Source organism: Myxine glutinosa, chromosome 3, assembly GCF_964187855.1.
Source record: "Myxine glutinosa chromosome 3, kmMyxGlut1.1, whole genome shotgun sequence".
Lineage (NCBI taxonomy): Eukaryota > Metazoa > Chordata > Myxini > Myxiniformes > Myxinidae > Myxine > Myxine glutinosa.
Window position 1 is genome coordinate 202,559,840 of NC_136263.1, and position 13,062 is coordinate 202,572,901.

Consider the following 13,062-nt stretch of genomic DNA (forward strand, 5'->3'; position numbering starts at 1 on the left):
TTTTTGAGTTGAGATTTACATAAGGAAGTAGGCTTTGGGGTGGAAAGACTGCGAAAACAGAGAACGAAAGTTATTGGATCACAAACGATCGTGTTACGTGTGAAGTGTGAAGCCGTGCTCTGAATCACCGCATCTTCAAAGAGCTGTGCAATTAAATCGGCTCTGAATTCGAAGTCCTTCACTACCACTCCAACGTTCGATGGTTATCACAAGGGAAGGTAGTGAGCCATGTTTTTGCCTTGCATGTCGAATTAGCCCTGTTTTTGCGAGAACATCAGCATTGCCATGCAACGCACTTCCAAGAGTCAGAGTTCATCCTCGCCTTGGCGTACCTGGCTGACATCTTCGACGCACTCAATCATCTCAATTGCCAGATGCAGGGTGGTGGAGTGAATGTCATCGAATCTGAAGAAAAGCTGAGCGCTTTCCGAAAAAAGTTACCGCCGTGGAGGTGGCGAACAGAGAACGACAACTTCGCGAACTTTGCTACTGGACGAGTGCGTGAGCGGGATCATAGATGAGTCTGAAGTTGGAGGCACTGCTGTACCGGGGAAGCTGAAGCAAGCGATTGCCACACACTTGGATGAGCTAAGAAAGTCATTCGACAGCTACTTCTCCGACCAAGAGCAATACCCAGCATGGGTGCAGCAGCCGTTTACTTTCGACGTTGCAACGGCAGATATCAACGACCAACACCTCGATAACCTCATCGAACTTCAGCAGAGCCAGACTCAACAACAACTCTTCGGCACAACAACGCTCTCAACGTTTTGGTGCCGCCAAATGGAAGGGTATCCTCACATCGCTAAAATTGCCCTCGAGATCCTCACGCCGTTCGTTACAACGTATCTCTGCGAGCATGCGTTTTCGAAACTGGTGGACATTAAAACAAAGAATAGGAGCAGGCTTGCATGCGAAAATGATTTGAGGGTGGCCCTTGCCAAAACAAAACCACGCATTTCCCAGATCGCCTCCCGAAAAGAAGAACAGAAAACGCATTAAGATGCAATTCTTCTTAAATTTTTTGTCAAATTTGAGGGGTTCCGCGAGTGTTCGGTGGGTTTCGTTAGGGTTCGGCGCCTTTAAAAAGGTTAAGAACCACTGCTCTAGAGGTATGCACACTAGTCTGTGAACTATCTAGCCTGGGTTTAAATCCCAATCGAGCTATAAACGGTCATCTTGGTGTTTTGCAGTCGGGGCAAGGCATCAATGTGTGTACCGTCCCTCGGATGGATGGTAAAAGGGCGCTCCGCCTGCCAGCACAAGTTGGTGGACATTATGGATCCCACGGTGTCCTTCGCGAAGAGATGGTGAGCTATCACCGGCACCCTGAACAAATTTGTGACAAACGCATATGCACAGTCCAAGCTCTCTGACAAAAAAATAATTAAATAATAATAATAATAATAATAATAATAATAATAATTACTGTTATAGACACGATACCGAGGATTGTTTGAGCCGGAGCAGTTTGACTAAAGTTACGATCATGGATAGGTCGCCACTCTGACGCAGGATACTCAACCAATTATGCAGGAATTGAACATATTGCATCAGGACCTATGTCTCCATATGAAAACCCAATAACACAGCAATTTGTTGAACCAAAATGTAACTTCTTTTCCACAAAGGCAAGAATATTCGATTAAAATTAAATGACCCAAGAATATTTAATGACATTAACCTGGCTGTACTGTTCCTATGTATTAGAGGCGCATGTCTCGGCTTCTGAATAGACTTTAGTAAAATTTACCACTTATGGTTCACAACAAAATTGAATTGAATTCTCAGATATTATGGGCTGAATAAAAATAAAATTACATTGGGTTATGTCCTCTTCGTAATGCAAGAGAACCCAATAAACGTACAGAGAATTAAAAGTGTCCTTATGAAGGTGCGAAGAAAAGATTTAAAAATAAATACCAAACATTGTTTAGTAAACACATCGCTTTTCTTTGTCACACGCGAACAGGATGTTTCACTTATAGGAATATCACCATATCATAGCAAGAAAGCTGCGTTCCCAGTAAATGATGACAAGCTGCAGCTACGTGCTGCATACACAAGAATGAAGGTGAAGAAGAATAAAAAGAAGAATATATCAAACAAACCCTATAGTGGGGCTGCTTAACTGATGAATTGTGCCTTTTCCCTTAAAAGCATGAAACTTGGCACATGGCTAGAATACCCCAAAAGAAAGATTTTTAGTCCAGGGGGCATCTCCAATTTCACCCCATATGGCGGCCATCTTGAAATTCAAGATGGCCGTCATACAAGACCTGTTTTGATGAATATCTCCATAATTAGAACAGATATCAAAATGGTTGAAGTGCCTATACCTACATTTTTAGGGTCTAGGAATCCAATGGCAACATAAAATATTCAATAGTATATGGCAGCCATCTTGAAATCCAAGATGGCCGCCATAACAGACCTGTTTTGATGAATATCTCCATAATTAGAACAGCTATCTAAATGGTTGCAGTGCCTACACCTACATTTTTAGGGTCTAGGAATCCAATGGTAACATAAAATAATAAGCAGTCATATGAAAAATAAATATTAATGTATATCAAACAGAGGTTAATAAATGATGCCCCATTAAGAAGTTGCGTCCACCAGAGTTCTACGCTTTAAAACATACGTACCCGACTGGCTTGCACCCCTGTAACGTGAAGAATTTCTGAGTCCCTCATTCTTTATGTAAATTACAGGGATGAAGAATGAACCATACAGCAGCCCAGAAACAACGGCAAGAAAACAACCCCTGCAAGAAAAAGAAAGTTAGCGCCCGAAGCATCAGGAAGATTTATTTTCCCTGGTTAGCTCACCTGGAACGAAGTTCAGGGGAGGTTATGCGATGGTGCATCGTCAGTCCATCAGTCCGTCCGTCCGTGCGTCCGTCAACACTTGAAACTTCTTCTCCGAAACTGCTGAAGGGATTGCACCCAAATTTGTCAGAAATTATATTTGTTGTGTTGTGACTAAAGTTTGTACACGGCATTAAAAAACAAAATCAGAGTCTAAGGGGGTCTAACGGAGGTCAAAGTGTGTCCAGCTCTGACCCCCCCCCCCCCCCCCACCCCACCCCCAAAATAGGAATTTGCTTTTTCCTTTGAAACTACACACACTATTTCGATGAAACTTTACCACAACCTTCATCACGCGTGATGTACCAAAGATTATTCACGGCACTAAGAAAATCGAAGTCTGAGAGGGTCTATGGGGATTCAAAGTGGGTCGAGGTTTGACCCCCCAAAATAAATATTTGCTTTCTTCTCTGAAACTACACACATGATTTCGATGAAACTTTACCACAACCTTCACCAACTGTGATGTAACAAAGTTTGTTCCTGGCATTTAAAAAATTGGGGTCGAAGGTGGTCTGTGAGGGAGTGGTGGAGGGGGGGGGCTTGCCTCCCAAAATAGGTATTTGCTTTTTCCTCAGAACCTACACACACTATTTTGATGAAACTTCACCACAACCTTCATCATCCGTGATGTATCAATGTTTGTTCAAGGCATTGGAAAAATTGTTGTCTGAGGAGGTACACGGGGTGGGTTGCCCCCCAAAATTGGTATTTGTTACTTGCAAAATCGAAGATTTTTCAAGTATATTGGTCGGTTGCGTTTGTGGTTCTGTCTGTCTGTCTGCTTGTCTGTTTGTCACCGGCCTACAGGTCACATTTTTCAACTGATCTTCACGAAACTTCACCAAATGGTAGAGTTGGTCAAAAGAAAGAAGCCTATTGTTTTTGGGGTCAATAGGTCAAAAGGTGAACATAGGCCAAAGGTCACCAACATTGCTAAATTTCTAAAATCCTCAATTTTCATCCGATTGACTTGAAATTTGAAGAGGACTTGCATATCTGGTCAATAAATTCAACCACCAAGTATTTTTGAGGTCAGCATAGGCCAAATGGTCAACATAGGCCAAATTTCTAAAATCCTCAATTTTCATCCGATTGACTTGAAATTTGCAGAGGACTTGCATGCCCTGTTACTGAATTCAACCACCAAGTATCTTTGAGGTCAACATAGGCCAAAAGGTCAACATATGCCGAATTTATAAAATCCACAATTTTCATCCAATTGACATGAAATTTGAAGAGGACTTGCATATCTGGTCACTGAATTCAACCACGTATTATATTTTAGGTAAACACAGGCCAAAAGGTCAACATAGGCCAAATTTCTAAAATCACCAATTTTCATTTGATTGACTTGACCTTCTAAGAGGATTTATATATATGGTCACTGAATTCAACCACCATCTATTTTTGAGGTCATCATAGGCCAAATTTTTAATATCCTCAATTTTCATCCGATTGACTTGAAAATTGAACAGCATTTGCACATTGAGTCACTAAATAGGGAAACTAACTATTTTTGAGGTCAAAAGGTCAAAGGCCAACTCAAGGTCAACGTTCCAAAATCATCATTTTTCATCTGAAAAATCGTCACTTTTCATCCTGTTGACCCGAGCTTTGATCAAGATTGTAAATTTTTATCTTCATGAAATGGACAATTTGCTGTCATTGGAAAACTTTTTGGGGGGGGGGGGGGGCGGCGGATTTTGCAAGTATCATGCTACGCATGACGTCTTCTTGTTTGTTTGTTTGTTTAAAGTCTTATGATTATGTTAGCATGATTCTACATGCTGACATGTCTTCTGGCAACCATTGAAATTGGTTTAAAATACCTTTATTCAGTGCAGTATACTGTTTATTCTACGAGGTGAGCACCAAGGGTTTTTTTTTTGTATACTAGGTCGAGGCTCGTGAAAGAGCTAACATTAATCAAACAAAAAGTCAAACCGACACATAAAACATATAATAAGGGGAGCGGTAGGCAAGATAGGGAAAGAGGTGGAACGATACAAACACAACAATTGAGAGCAGGGACATCGGGAGATCTGTGGGAGGGAGAGGCCTTGGGGGGTAGGTGGGAGAGGTATAAAACACATGGACACTGCAAGGACTTCCATGAAAGAGGTTGGAATTTCAAAAAAGTGGATCTGGGGTGAATTAGCGGTGGTATAAAAGATCAAGGTTTCGGATGGGGGAAGATAAGAGATGGTGGTGAACAGCTGTTTTAAAGACCTGGAGGGAGGAGTGGGATTGAAGAGAGTGGGGGAGTTTGTTCCAGAGGCAGGAGAAAAGGGGAATGAAAGAGTGAAGGTGAGCAGTCTTGATTTTGGCAGGTTAACCATAAGAGGGTTGCTGGCAGATCTTGTGCGACCTGCAGGAATATTTGGGGGACAGAGCACAGAGAGAGCTGGGGGAGCAAGGCGGGAGAGGAGTCGGTAGAAGACAGAAAGACCACCAACCTGCCTGCGGTGAGCGAGTGAAAGGCCCTCGGAGTTAGCTTCATCGCGGGAGATAACAATGATCCTGAAAGCTTTGGTTTCAACAAAGTGAAGCTGAGCTAGGTGTGAGGCAGGAGCACGGCCCAGAGGGGAGAACAGTATTCCATTGAGCTGCGGATGAAAGCCTTGTATGTGGTGAGGAGCTCAGGTGTGCCAAGGAAGGACTTCGCATGACGGAGGATGCCCAGTCGGCGACTGGCTTTGGTGGCCAACTTGGAAATGTGGTTTTCCCAGGAAAGACCATGGCAGATAGTGAGACCCAAAAGCCTGAGTGACAAAACTTCTTGGAGAGGATTGTTGAGAGAGTAGATGGAAGGGTTGTCTGGTCGGTCTTTTCGGAGAGACATAGTAAGAGTGCGAGATTTGTCAGGATTGAAAGACATGTTCCACTTGTTTGACCAGTCTGTGATTTTGTCCAGGTCTGCAGAGAGTGAGGAGGCTGCAGACTGCCGATCTGAGGGATGAGGAATGGAGCGGCAGAGAGTGGAGTCATCAGCAAAGAGATAGAGAGGATTTTCCAGAGAGTCGGAGAGATCTTGATGAAGACCAGAAAAAGCACAGGGCCCAGAACACTGCCTTGGGGAACTCCAGCCTGAACAGGAAGAGGCGATGAGAGAAATCCATTCAGGGCCACACGTTGACTACAACCAGAGGAAGTCCGCAAGCCATGTGTGGAGATTTCCATGGATACCATAGGAGGAGAGTTTGGTGAGCAGAGCTGGGTGCCAGACCATATCAAAGGCATGTGATATGTCAAGGGAGACAGCTCTGATTTCCTGTTTGGCATTGAGGACCTCCATCCATTTGGCATTGAGCATTGAAGGGTATTGCCCCTATGTTTGTTATTTGTTCATAAAAACTATAAGGTGGCTCGTGATTCTCTACAGCCCGTACGCACGAGCATATACTGCCATAAATTGAACAGAGCCTCGGAGTTAAAGCCTGTTTTGGTCAATCCATTCAGGGTGTTGTTAACCGGCCTATGAACACGACGATATATACACAACCCTGTAGATGGGATGGAGATGTGCGTACTGCACTCTAAACCTGCCCAGTTCATACAAGGGAACAAAAGGGATGAGACACCTTTCACCTGGCTACTGGAAGGTCACACTATGCTCACCCCTTCACGAGCAACACTGAAGACAACTTAATCTCACCACAAGTAATTGTACTCGTTCCAAAGGTCAACCCGAAAACAAATGGTGTCTAAGCATTTCGTCTAACTACTGCCCCCTACCTCGCAAACGTAAAACAATAATCAACCATTCATAAATTATACACGGGGATGCAAAACGTTTCTTGAACAAGATTCACACATTCGTTCAAGATTTGTCAATGCTTAATTTTGATTTTTTCAATAAACGTGCAATTAGTTAAAACAAAACTCTAACCACGAAGGAAAACTGAAAAATATGTATCTTGCTCCGACGTAACGTTTTAACGACTCACGTAAGGTCAACTTAGAGTTTTTTTTTAGCAAGATATCAATCAGTATGGACAAATTCTTATTCGCATATTGTCAGATTTCAACATTTAACAAGGTAAGACTAAATTGAAGTGTGAAAATGAAAATTGTTAACTCACAAAATGTGTTTTTGTCTCGAAGACAATTTGTCAATCCATGAAGGATCCGAGTTTGGCGCAACATTGTCGACCAGCACAACATTGTCGACCTGCTGGACTGAACATCCATTCACCGAGGCATCCGACTGCAAAAGAGAGATTTATTTCAGCAAACGTTTTCAACATTTGTCTCATTCATTCCTTATAAAATAAATACTACTACTACTACTACTCCCAGTACTACTACTGCTACTGCTACTACTACTGCAACTGCAACTGCTACTACTACCAATACTGCTACTACTACTGCAACTGCTACTACTACTGCAACTACTACTACCGCTACTACTACTACTACTATTACTGCTACTACTGCTACTACTACTGCAACTGCTACTACTACTACTACTACTACTACCAATACTGCTACTACCGCTACTACTACTACGACTATTACTACTGCTACTACGACTATTACTACTGCTACTACTACTACTACCGCTACTACTACTACTACCACTACTACGACTACTGCTACTACTACTACTACTACTACCACTACTACTACCACTACTGCTACTACTACTACTGCAACTGCTACCGCTACTACTGCAACTGCTACTACTACTACTACTACCACTACTACTACTACTACTACTACTACCACCACCACCACCATCACCACCACCCCCACCCCAGTTATTGCCACCTTCTTGTGTTGGCTTAATTGTTAAGGTGGCTGGCTTGAGATCTCAGGGTCCTGAGTTCAAGCCCCGGTCAGCCATTGAATTAACACCAGGTGGGTTGACTCAACCTGTCATCCTTCCGAGGTCAACAAAATGAGTGCCAGCTTACTGGGAAGAATCTCAGATGTCTGAGATTCAGATGCCTTGTGTCAGAGTGGCAACCCGTCCACGATTGTGCCCAATAGCCTGGGTACCTGCCTTGGCAGACCTATGCATCTGAAGATGCAAAAACGACTGGTCTTCTTTTTGTGGGGTCGGCTGAAGAAAGATTTTAGATGCAAGTCTTAACTATTCGACTCCAGGGCGTCTCCGGGTGGTGTTCATAACTTTATTAAATTTCCGCCCACAGTTAACAACTAAAATGCGATACCCTCTACAAACAACCTGAACTGATTTTCAACATGTAAACTGTGGAATTGAGCTTAACAGCAGTTCCGACTGATCGACAAGTGTTCATTTGCTAAAAACGTGTCTCCGGGCATCTCAGGACAGCGTTTACTTTGGCTGACATATTGTTATGTTCCCCTGCTCGAGGTGTAGCCGAGGGTATCAAAGCCTTTTAAGACATGCACAGTATTTAAGGGTGCAAGCACCTTTTTTTGGATTTTTTGGCGATATACCGATATTTTTGTGAATATGCCGGTTTTTTTTTTTCATATCAATTTTTGTCGGTATAAAAAAAAATAAAAAAAATAAAACACCTTTAGAGGCCATTTTCCCCCGCAAAGCGGGGGTTGGCCTTTTTCGGGCACCGTGGTTGTTGTTGTTTTTCCGTCCCCTTTTTGAAGCAATGTTGTACAGCCGGATGCCCTTCCTGCCGCCAACCCTGTTTGTCGCCTTTTACGACAAACGGGGAATTACCAGTGAACTGGTACTCAATTAGCCGACCTCGGAAGGATGACAGGCTGAGTCAACCCCCCTGGCGTTAATTCAGCGATCGACCGGGATTCGAACCCAGGATCCTAGGATCCTAAGCTGGCACCTGTGGAAGTGTAATTCAGTGTAACTTATTAATTGGCACTGGTAACTTATTGGTTGACCTAGTAACAAAGCAGATGCATTTTACATGCAAACTCTGTGGGGGACGGGTTTGTAAATGAGTTAGGAATGTGCACGAACATGATGGTCTCTTGAAACACCTGGTCACAGCCCCAGGCTGGAGCACCCCCCTATTGTTTGATAAATGGAACTCACAGCAGGTGGGGGGGCTAGCTGGCGCCAGGAAGGCGACCGGTGACGTCGGCGGAGAGGAGATTACGAGTTCAGCGGACAGAGGATTAAGTCGAGTTGGTCCATATAAGCGGGAGCTGCGGCTGGAGTCGAGAGGACTTGCTACGAGGAGCTCTGACGAACGGGACCATGGCGGAGGAACATCAGCCGAACGAGAAGGCATTAGCGAAAAGAGTTAACCTGGTCTATTGAATTATGCGGTATTATTTGGTAAAGGGAATGAAGTGTATAACCAGTTAATAAACCAGACCTTTTGTAAACCTGTGTGCGGTCATTGGAGTCCTGTGAGTCCCCCAGTGTAAATTCCCTGACAATCTTGGAGGCACCGCTGCGATCAATTGTACAAGCAAGTCTTCTTTAAAAGGTGAGTGTGTCTTGTCTTGTCCAATATGATTTACGAACTTGGAAGTTATGGGTACATACATGGGGGAGCAGGTGATCTGGGGCTTCTTTGCGCACCAATGCCACGATATAGGTAACGTAACGATAATCCGAGGAGTGTAACGTATTTTTGCGCTGTGTAAATAGATGCGCCAGTTCGACGCTGGTTATTAGAAGCCTTACCATGAACTAGGAGCAAGATCGTGCCATGAGTGCACCATGGGACGATCTGCTTCCAGGACGTGTAAGGCCGGTACACTCGTTTACCCACCAGCACACGGATAAAGTACTACTTTTTTTTTTGCACTTGTTCGAAGCACTTGACTTGATCGGCGCTCGGCGAGCGACAGGGAACCGGGAAACGGAATTATATTTATATATATATATATTTCCAATATGGTACACCGGCCACAACGATTTTAGCGATTATCCGAGTTTTTTTTAACGATTTCTGTAAATACGTATTTTTCCTGCGCTGTGTAATTCTTCTGACACGCGCCACGAAGAAACGCACCACTGATGTGCATGAAGCGACTTGTTTGCCGGTTCGCTAAGGTCCGTCCGTACACGTGTACAATCGTGTACACCCGTTTTAAATAAATAATTTTTTTCAGTTTTCCCGCCATGCCTATAAATTCATGACAGACAACCCCCCTCATGCCGGTCCAGAATTATGATGAAAGATGGCGATTGAGGAAAAAATTGCATCAAATTTTGTCCAGGTCCATCAAGAAGCCTTTGAGACATGCTTCACGGTTGAATAAAAAACCACCGTTAAGAGTACTTCTTTTTTTGTTCAAAGCACTCGACTTGGAGCCAGCGACTTGCTCGGCGGGGGATATAATTTTAGATATATATATAGTATGGGCATGCCCTAGTGAGAGATAATTACAGGAAATGGTGTTTTGTGAGTAGCAACCACTCTCTGGTCGAGGCTCATAGAAAAATTGATACTTATTGATTTGGCACGCTTACAATAGATATTAATGGCGAGGGTTCTGTGGTCGTTCGTTTTGGCTTTGCGAATGGACCAAAGAGACAAAGTGAGAAAGAGAGACAGACAGAGAGAGATAGACAGAAAAAGAAAGAAAGAGAGACATAGAGACAAACAGAGATAAAAATGATAGTCAGACACATAGAGAGAGACAGACAAAAAGAGATAGACAGAGTGAGACAAAGTGAGAAAGAGAGACAGACAGAGAGAGATAGACAGAAAAAGAAAGAAAGAGAGACATAGAGACAAACAGAGATAAAGATGATAGTCAGAGTCAGACACATAGAGAGAGACAGACAAAAAGAGATAGACAGAGTGAGACAAAGTGAGAAAGAGAGACAGACAGAGAGAGATAGACAGAAAAAGAAAGAAAGAGAGACATAGAGACAAACAGAGATAAAGATGATAGTCAGAGTCAGACACATAGAGAGAGACAGACAAAAAGAGATAGACACTGAGTGAGACAAAGTGAGAAAGAGAGACAGACAGAGAGAGATAGACAGAAAAAAAGAAAGAAAGAGAGACATAGAGACAAACAGAGATAAAAATGATAGTCAGACACATAGAGAGAGACAGACAAAAAGAGATAGACAGAGTGAGACAAAGTGAGAAAGAGAGACAGACAGAGAGAGATAGACAGAAAAAGAAAGAAAGAGAGACATAGAGACAAACAGAGATAAAGATGATAGTCAGACACATGTTTTACAGATGGATACAGGTGGGACAAAGGGAAACACCGTATCAAGACAAGCCGACCAATCAAGGGAAACCAGAGACTTCTACTTCAGATACTCCTTGAAAATGGTGATATTTATCCTAGGAATGGGTTCTCTGGTAGTGGGGACTCTGTGTTGTATGGATTATTTTGGGGTAATGAGGGAACAAAACGCAACACCAGCAAATGATACACAGATATATGATCATGCGGAACGACAAAAGCAGAAGAGAAGTTTGATGAAGGATAAAGACACACCTTTAGAATCCGATGGATTACACGGGATTAATACTTTTTTACATTTAGCCCATACAAGGGCTGCTATAGCAAATGAAACTTGTTGTTGGAACTTGTTGTTGGAACTTGTTGTTGGAACTTGTTGTTGGAACTTGCTGTTGGAACTTGCTGTTGGAACCTGTTGGAACTTGTTGTTGGAACTTGTTGTTGGAACTTGTTGTTGGAACTTGCTGTTGGAACTTGTTGTGGGAACTTGTTGGAACTTGTTGTTGGAACTTGTTGTTGGAACTTGTTGTTGGAACTTGCTGTTGGAAATTGTTGTGGGAACTTGTTGGAACTTGTTGTTGGAACTTGTTGTTGGAACTTGTTGTTGGAACTTGCTGTTGGAAATTGTTGTTGGAACTTGTTGGAACTTGTTGTTGGAACTTGCTGTTGGAACTTGTTGTTGGAACTTGTTGTTGGAACTTGTTGTTGGAACTTGTTGTTGGAACTTGTTGTTGGAACTTGCTGTTGGAAATTGTTGTTGGAACTTGTTGGAACTTGTTGTTGGAACTTGTTGTTGGAACTTGCTGTTGGAAATTGTTGTTGGAACTTGTTGGAACTTGTTGTTGGAACTTGTTGTTGGAACTTGTTGGAACTTGTTGTTGGAACTTGCTGTTGGAACTTGTTGTTGGAACTTGTTGTTGGAACTTCTTGTTGGAACTTGCTGTTGGAACTTGTTGTTGGAACTTGCTGTTGGAACTTGTTGTTGGAACTTGTTGGAACTTGTTGTTGGAACTTGTTGTTGGAACTTGTTGTTGGAACTTGCTGTTGGAACTTGTTGTTGGAACTTGTTGTTGGAACTTGTTGTTGGAACTTGTTGTTGGAACTTGCTGTTGGAACTTGCTGTTGGAACTTGTTGGAACTTGTTGTTGGAACTTGTTGTTGGAACCCGTACTTATTTAATTAATTACATTTCTTATTACATTACAGTAATTACATTACAGTAATTACCTGAGGTAATTACAGTAATTACAGTTCCGGTAATTACAGTAATTACAGTAATCATTACAGTAATTGCAGTAATCTTATTACAGTAATTACATTACATTAACTCAGGCACCTTTTGAGTAAGGAAGCTGATATTTGGACATGACACTGACCAAGGGATGTGGCTGTCAAGGAAAATATTGATTTATTGATTAATCATTTAATAAATTAACTCGTTGATTTATAAATGACTTATTTAATTAAAATTCCTGAGAGATACATCTTCGGATGAAATACTTGCAGATTGGTTATGCTATGAGCCAATTGATTAAGGAAAATATTTTGTGATGGCCATATTGGCAATTTCGTGGCCATATTCGTGGCAACTCAGTTAGTGCCACTGCACCTTTAAAATGCATCCCTGCGTTCATTTTTCGATCGATTGAGTTGAAATTTTGAACAATCGGATCTGGACTGTCGTTGTTAACGACTCTAGCATGCACTCGTCCAATCAGGATGGAGCGGTATGGTCCCCGGATCATCACTGCCCGCAGTTTTAATTAATTTTACTTTTTCTCTTGGGCATATAATTTTGAAGACATGCATGTCATGATAGAGGAAATGTTTGTTCTGTTAAACGGAATAAATGTTGTTAATGCATGTGTGTGTGTATTTTTGTGTATTTGGATATATTTTCACGACTAATTCTAGTTATCGTCCTGCAAAAGGTCTGCTCGTTCTTTTCCTTTGAGTCGTAAATTCCTGTTGAATTCTCATTAAAAAGCGGAATTAAGTACGCTGTGTGATGATGGAGATCCTTGATGACGAATCAGGAATAGTGAATGAGCAGACAAAT

General features: G+C 42.4%; 1 protein-coding gene across 8 annotated transcripts in view; it reads right to left on the reverse strand.

The window, feature by feature from the left end:
• The window catches only part of TMEM144 (transmembrane protein 144), a 61,494-nt gene that overhangs the window by 15,736 nt on the left and 32,696 nt on the right, over positions 1–13,062 (reverse strand). For all 8 annotated transcript variants that reach the window (XM_078774981.1, XM_068109508.2, XM_068109503.2 and 5 more), the window contains 2 exons: positions 6,956–7,080; positions 2,649–2,767 (listed from right to left, as the gene is read on the reverse strand). In XM_078774981.1, coding sequence (XP_078631107.1) covers positions 2,649–2,767; positions 6,956–7,080 — 244 coding nt within the window. The remainder of the gene's footprint in view (positions 1–2,648; positions 2,768–6,955; positions 7,081–13,062) is intronic.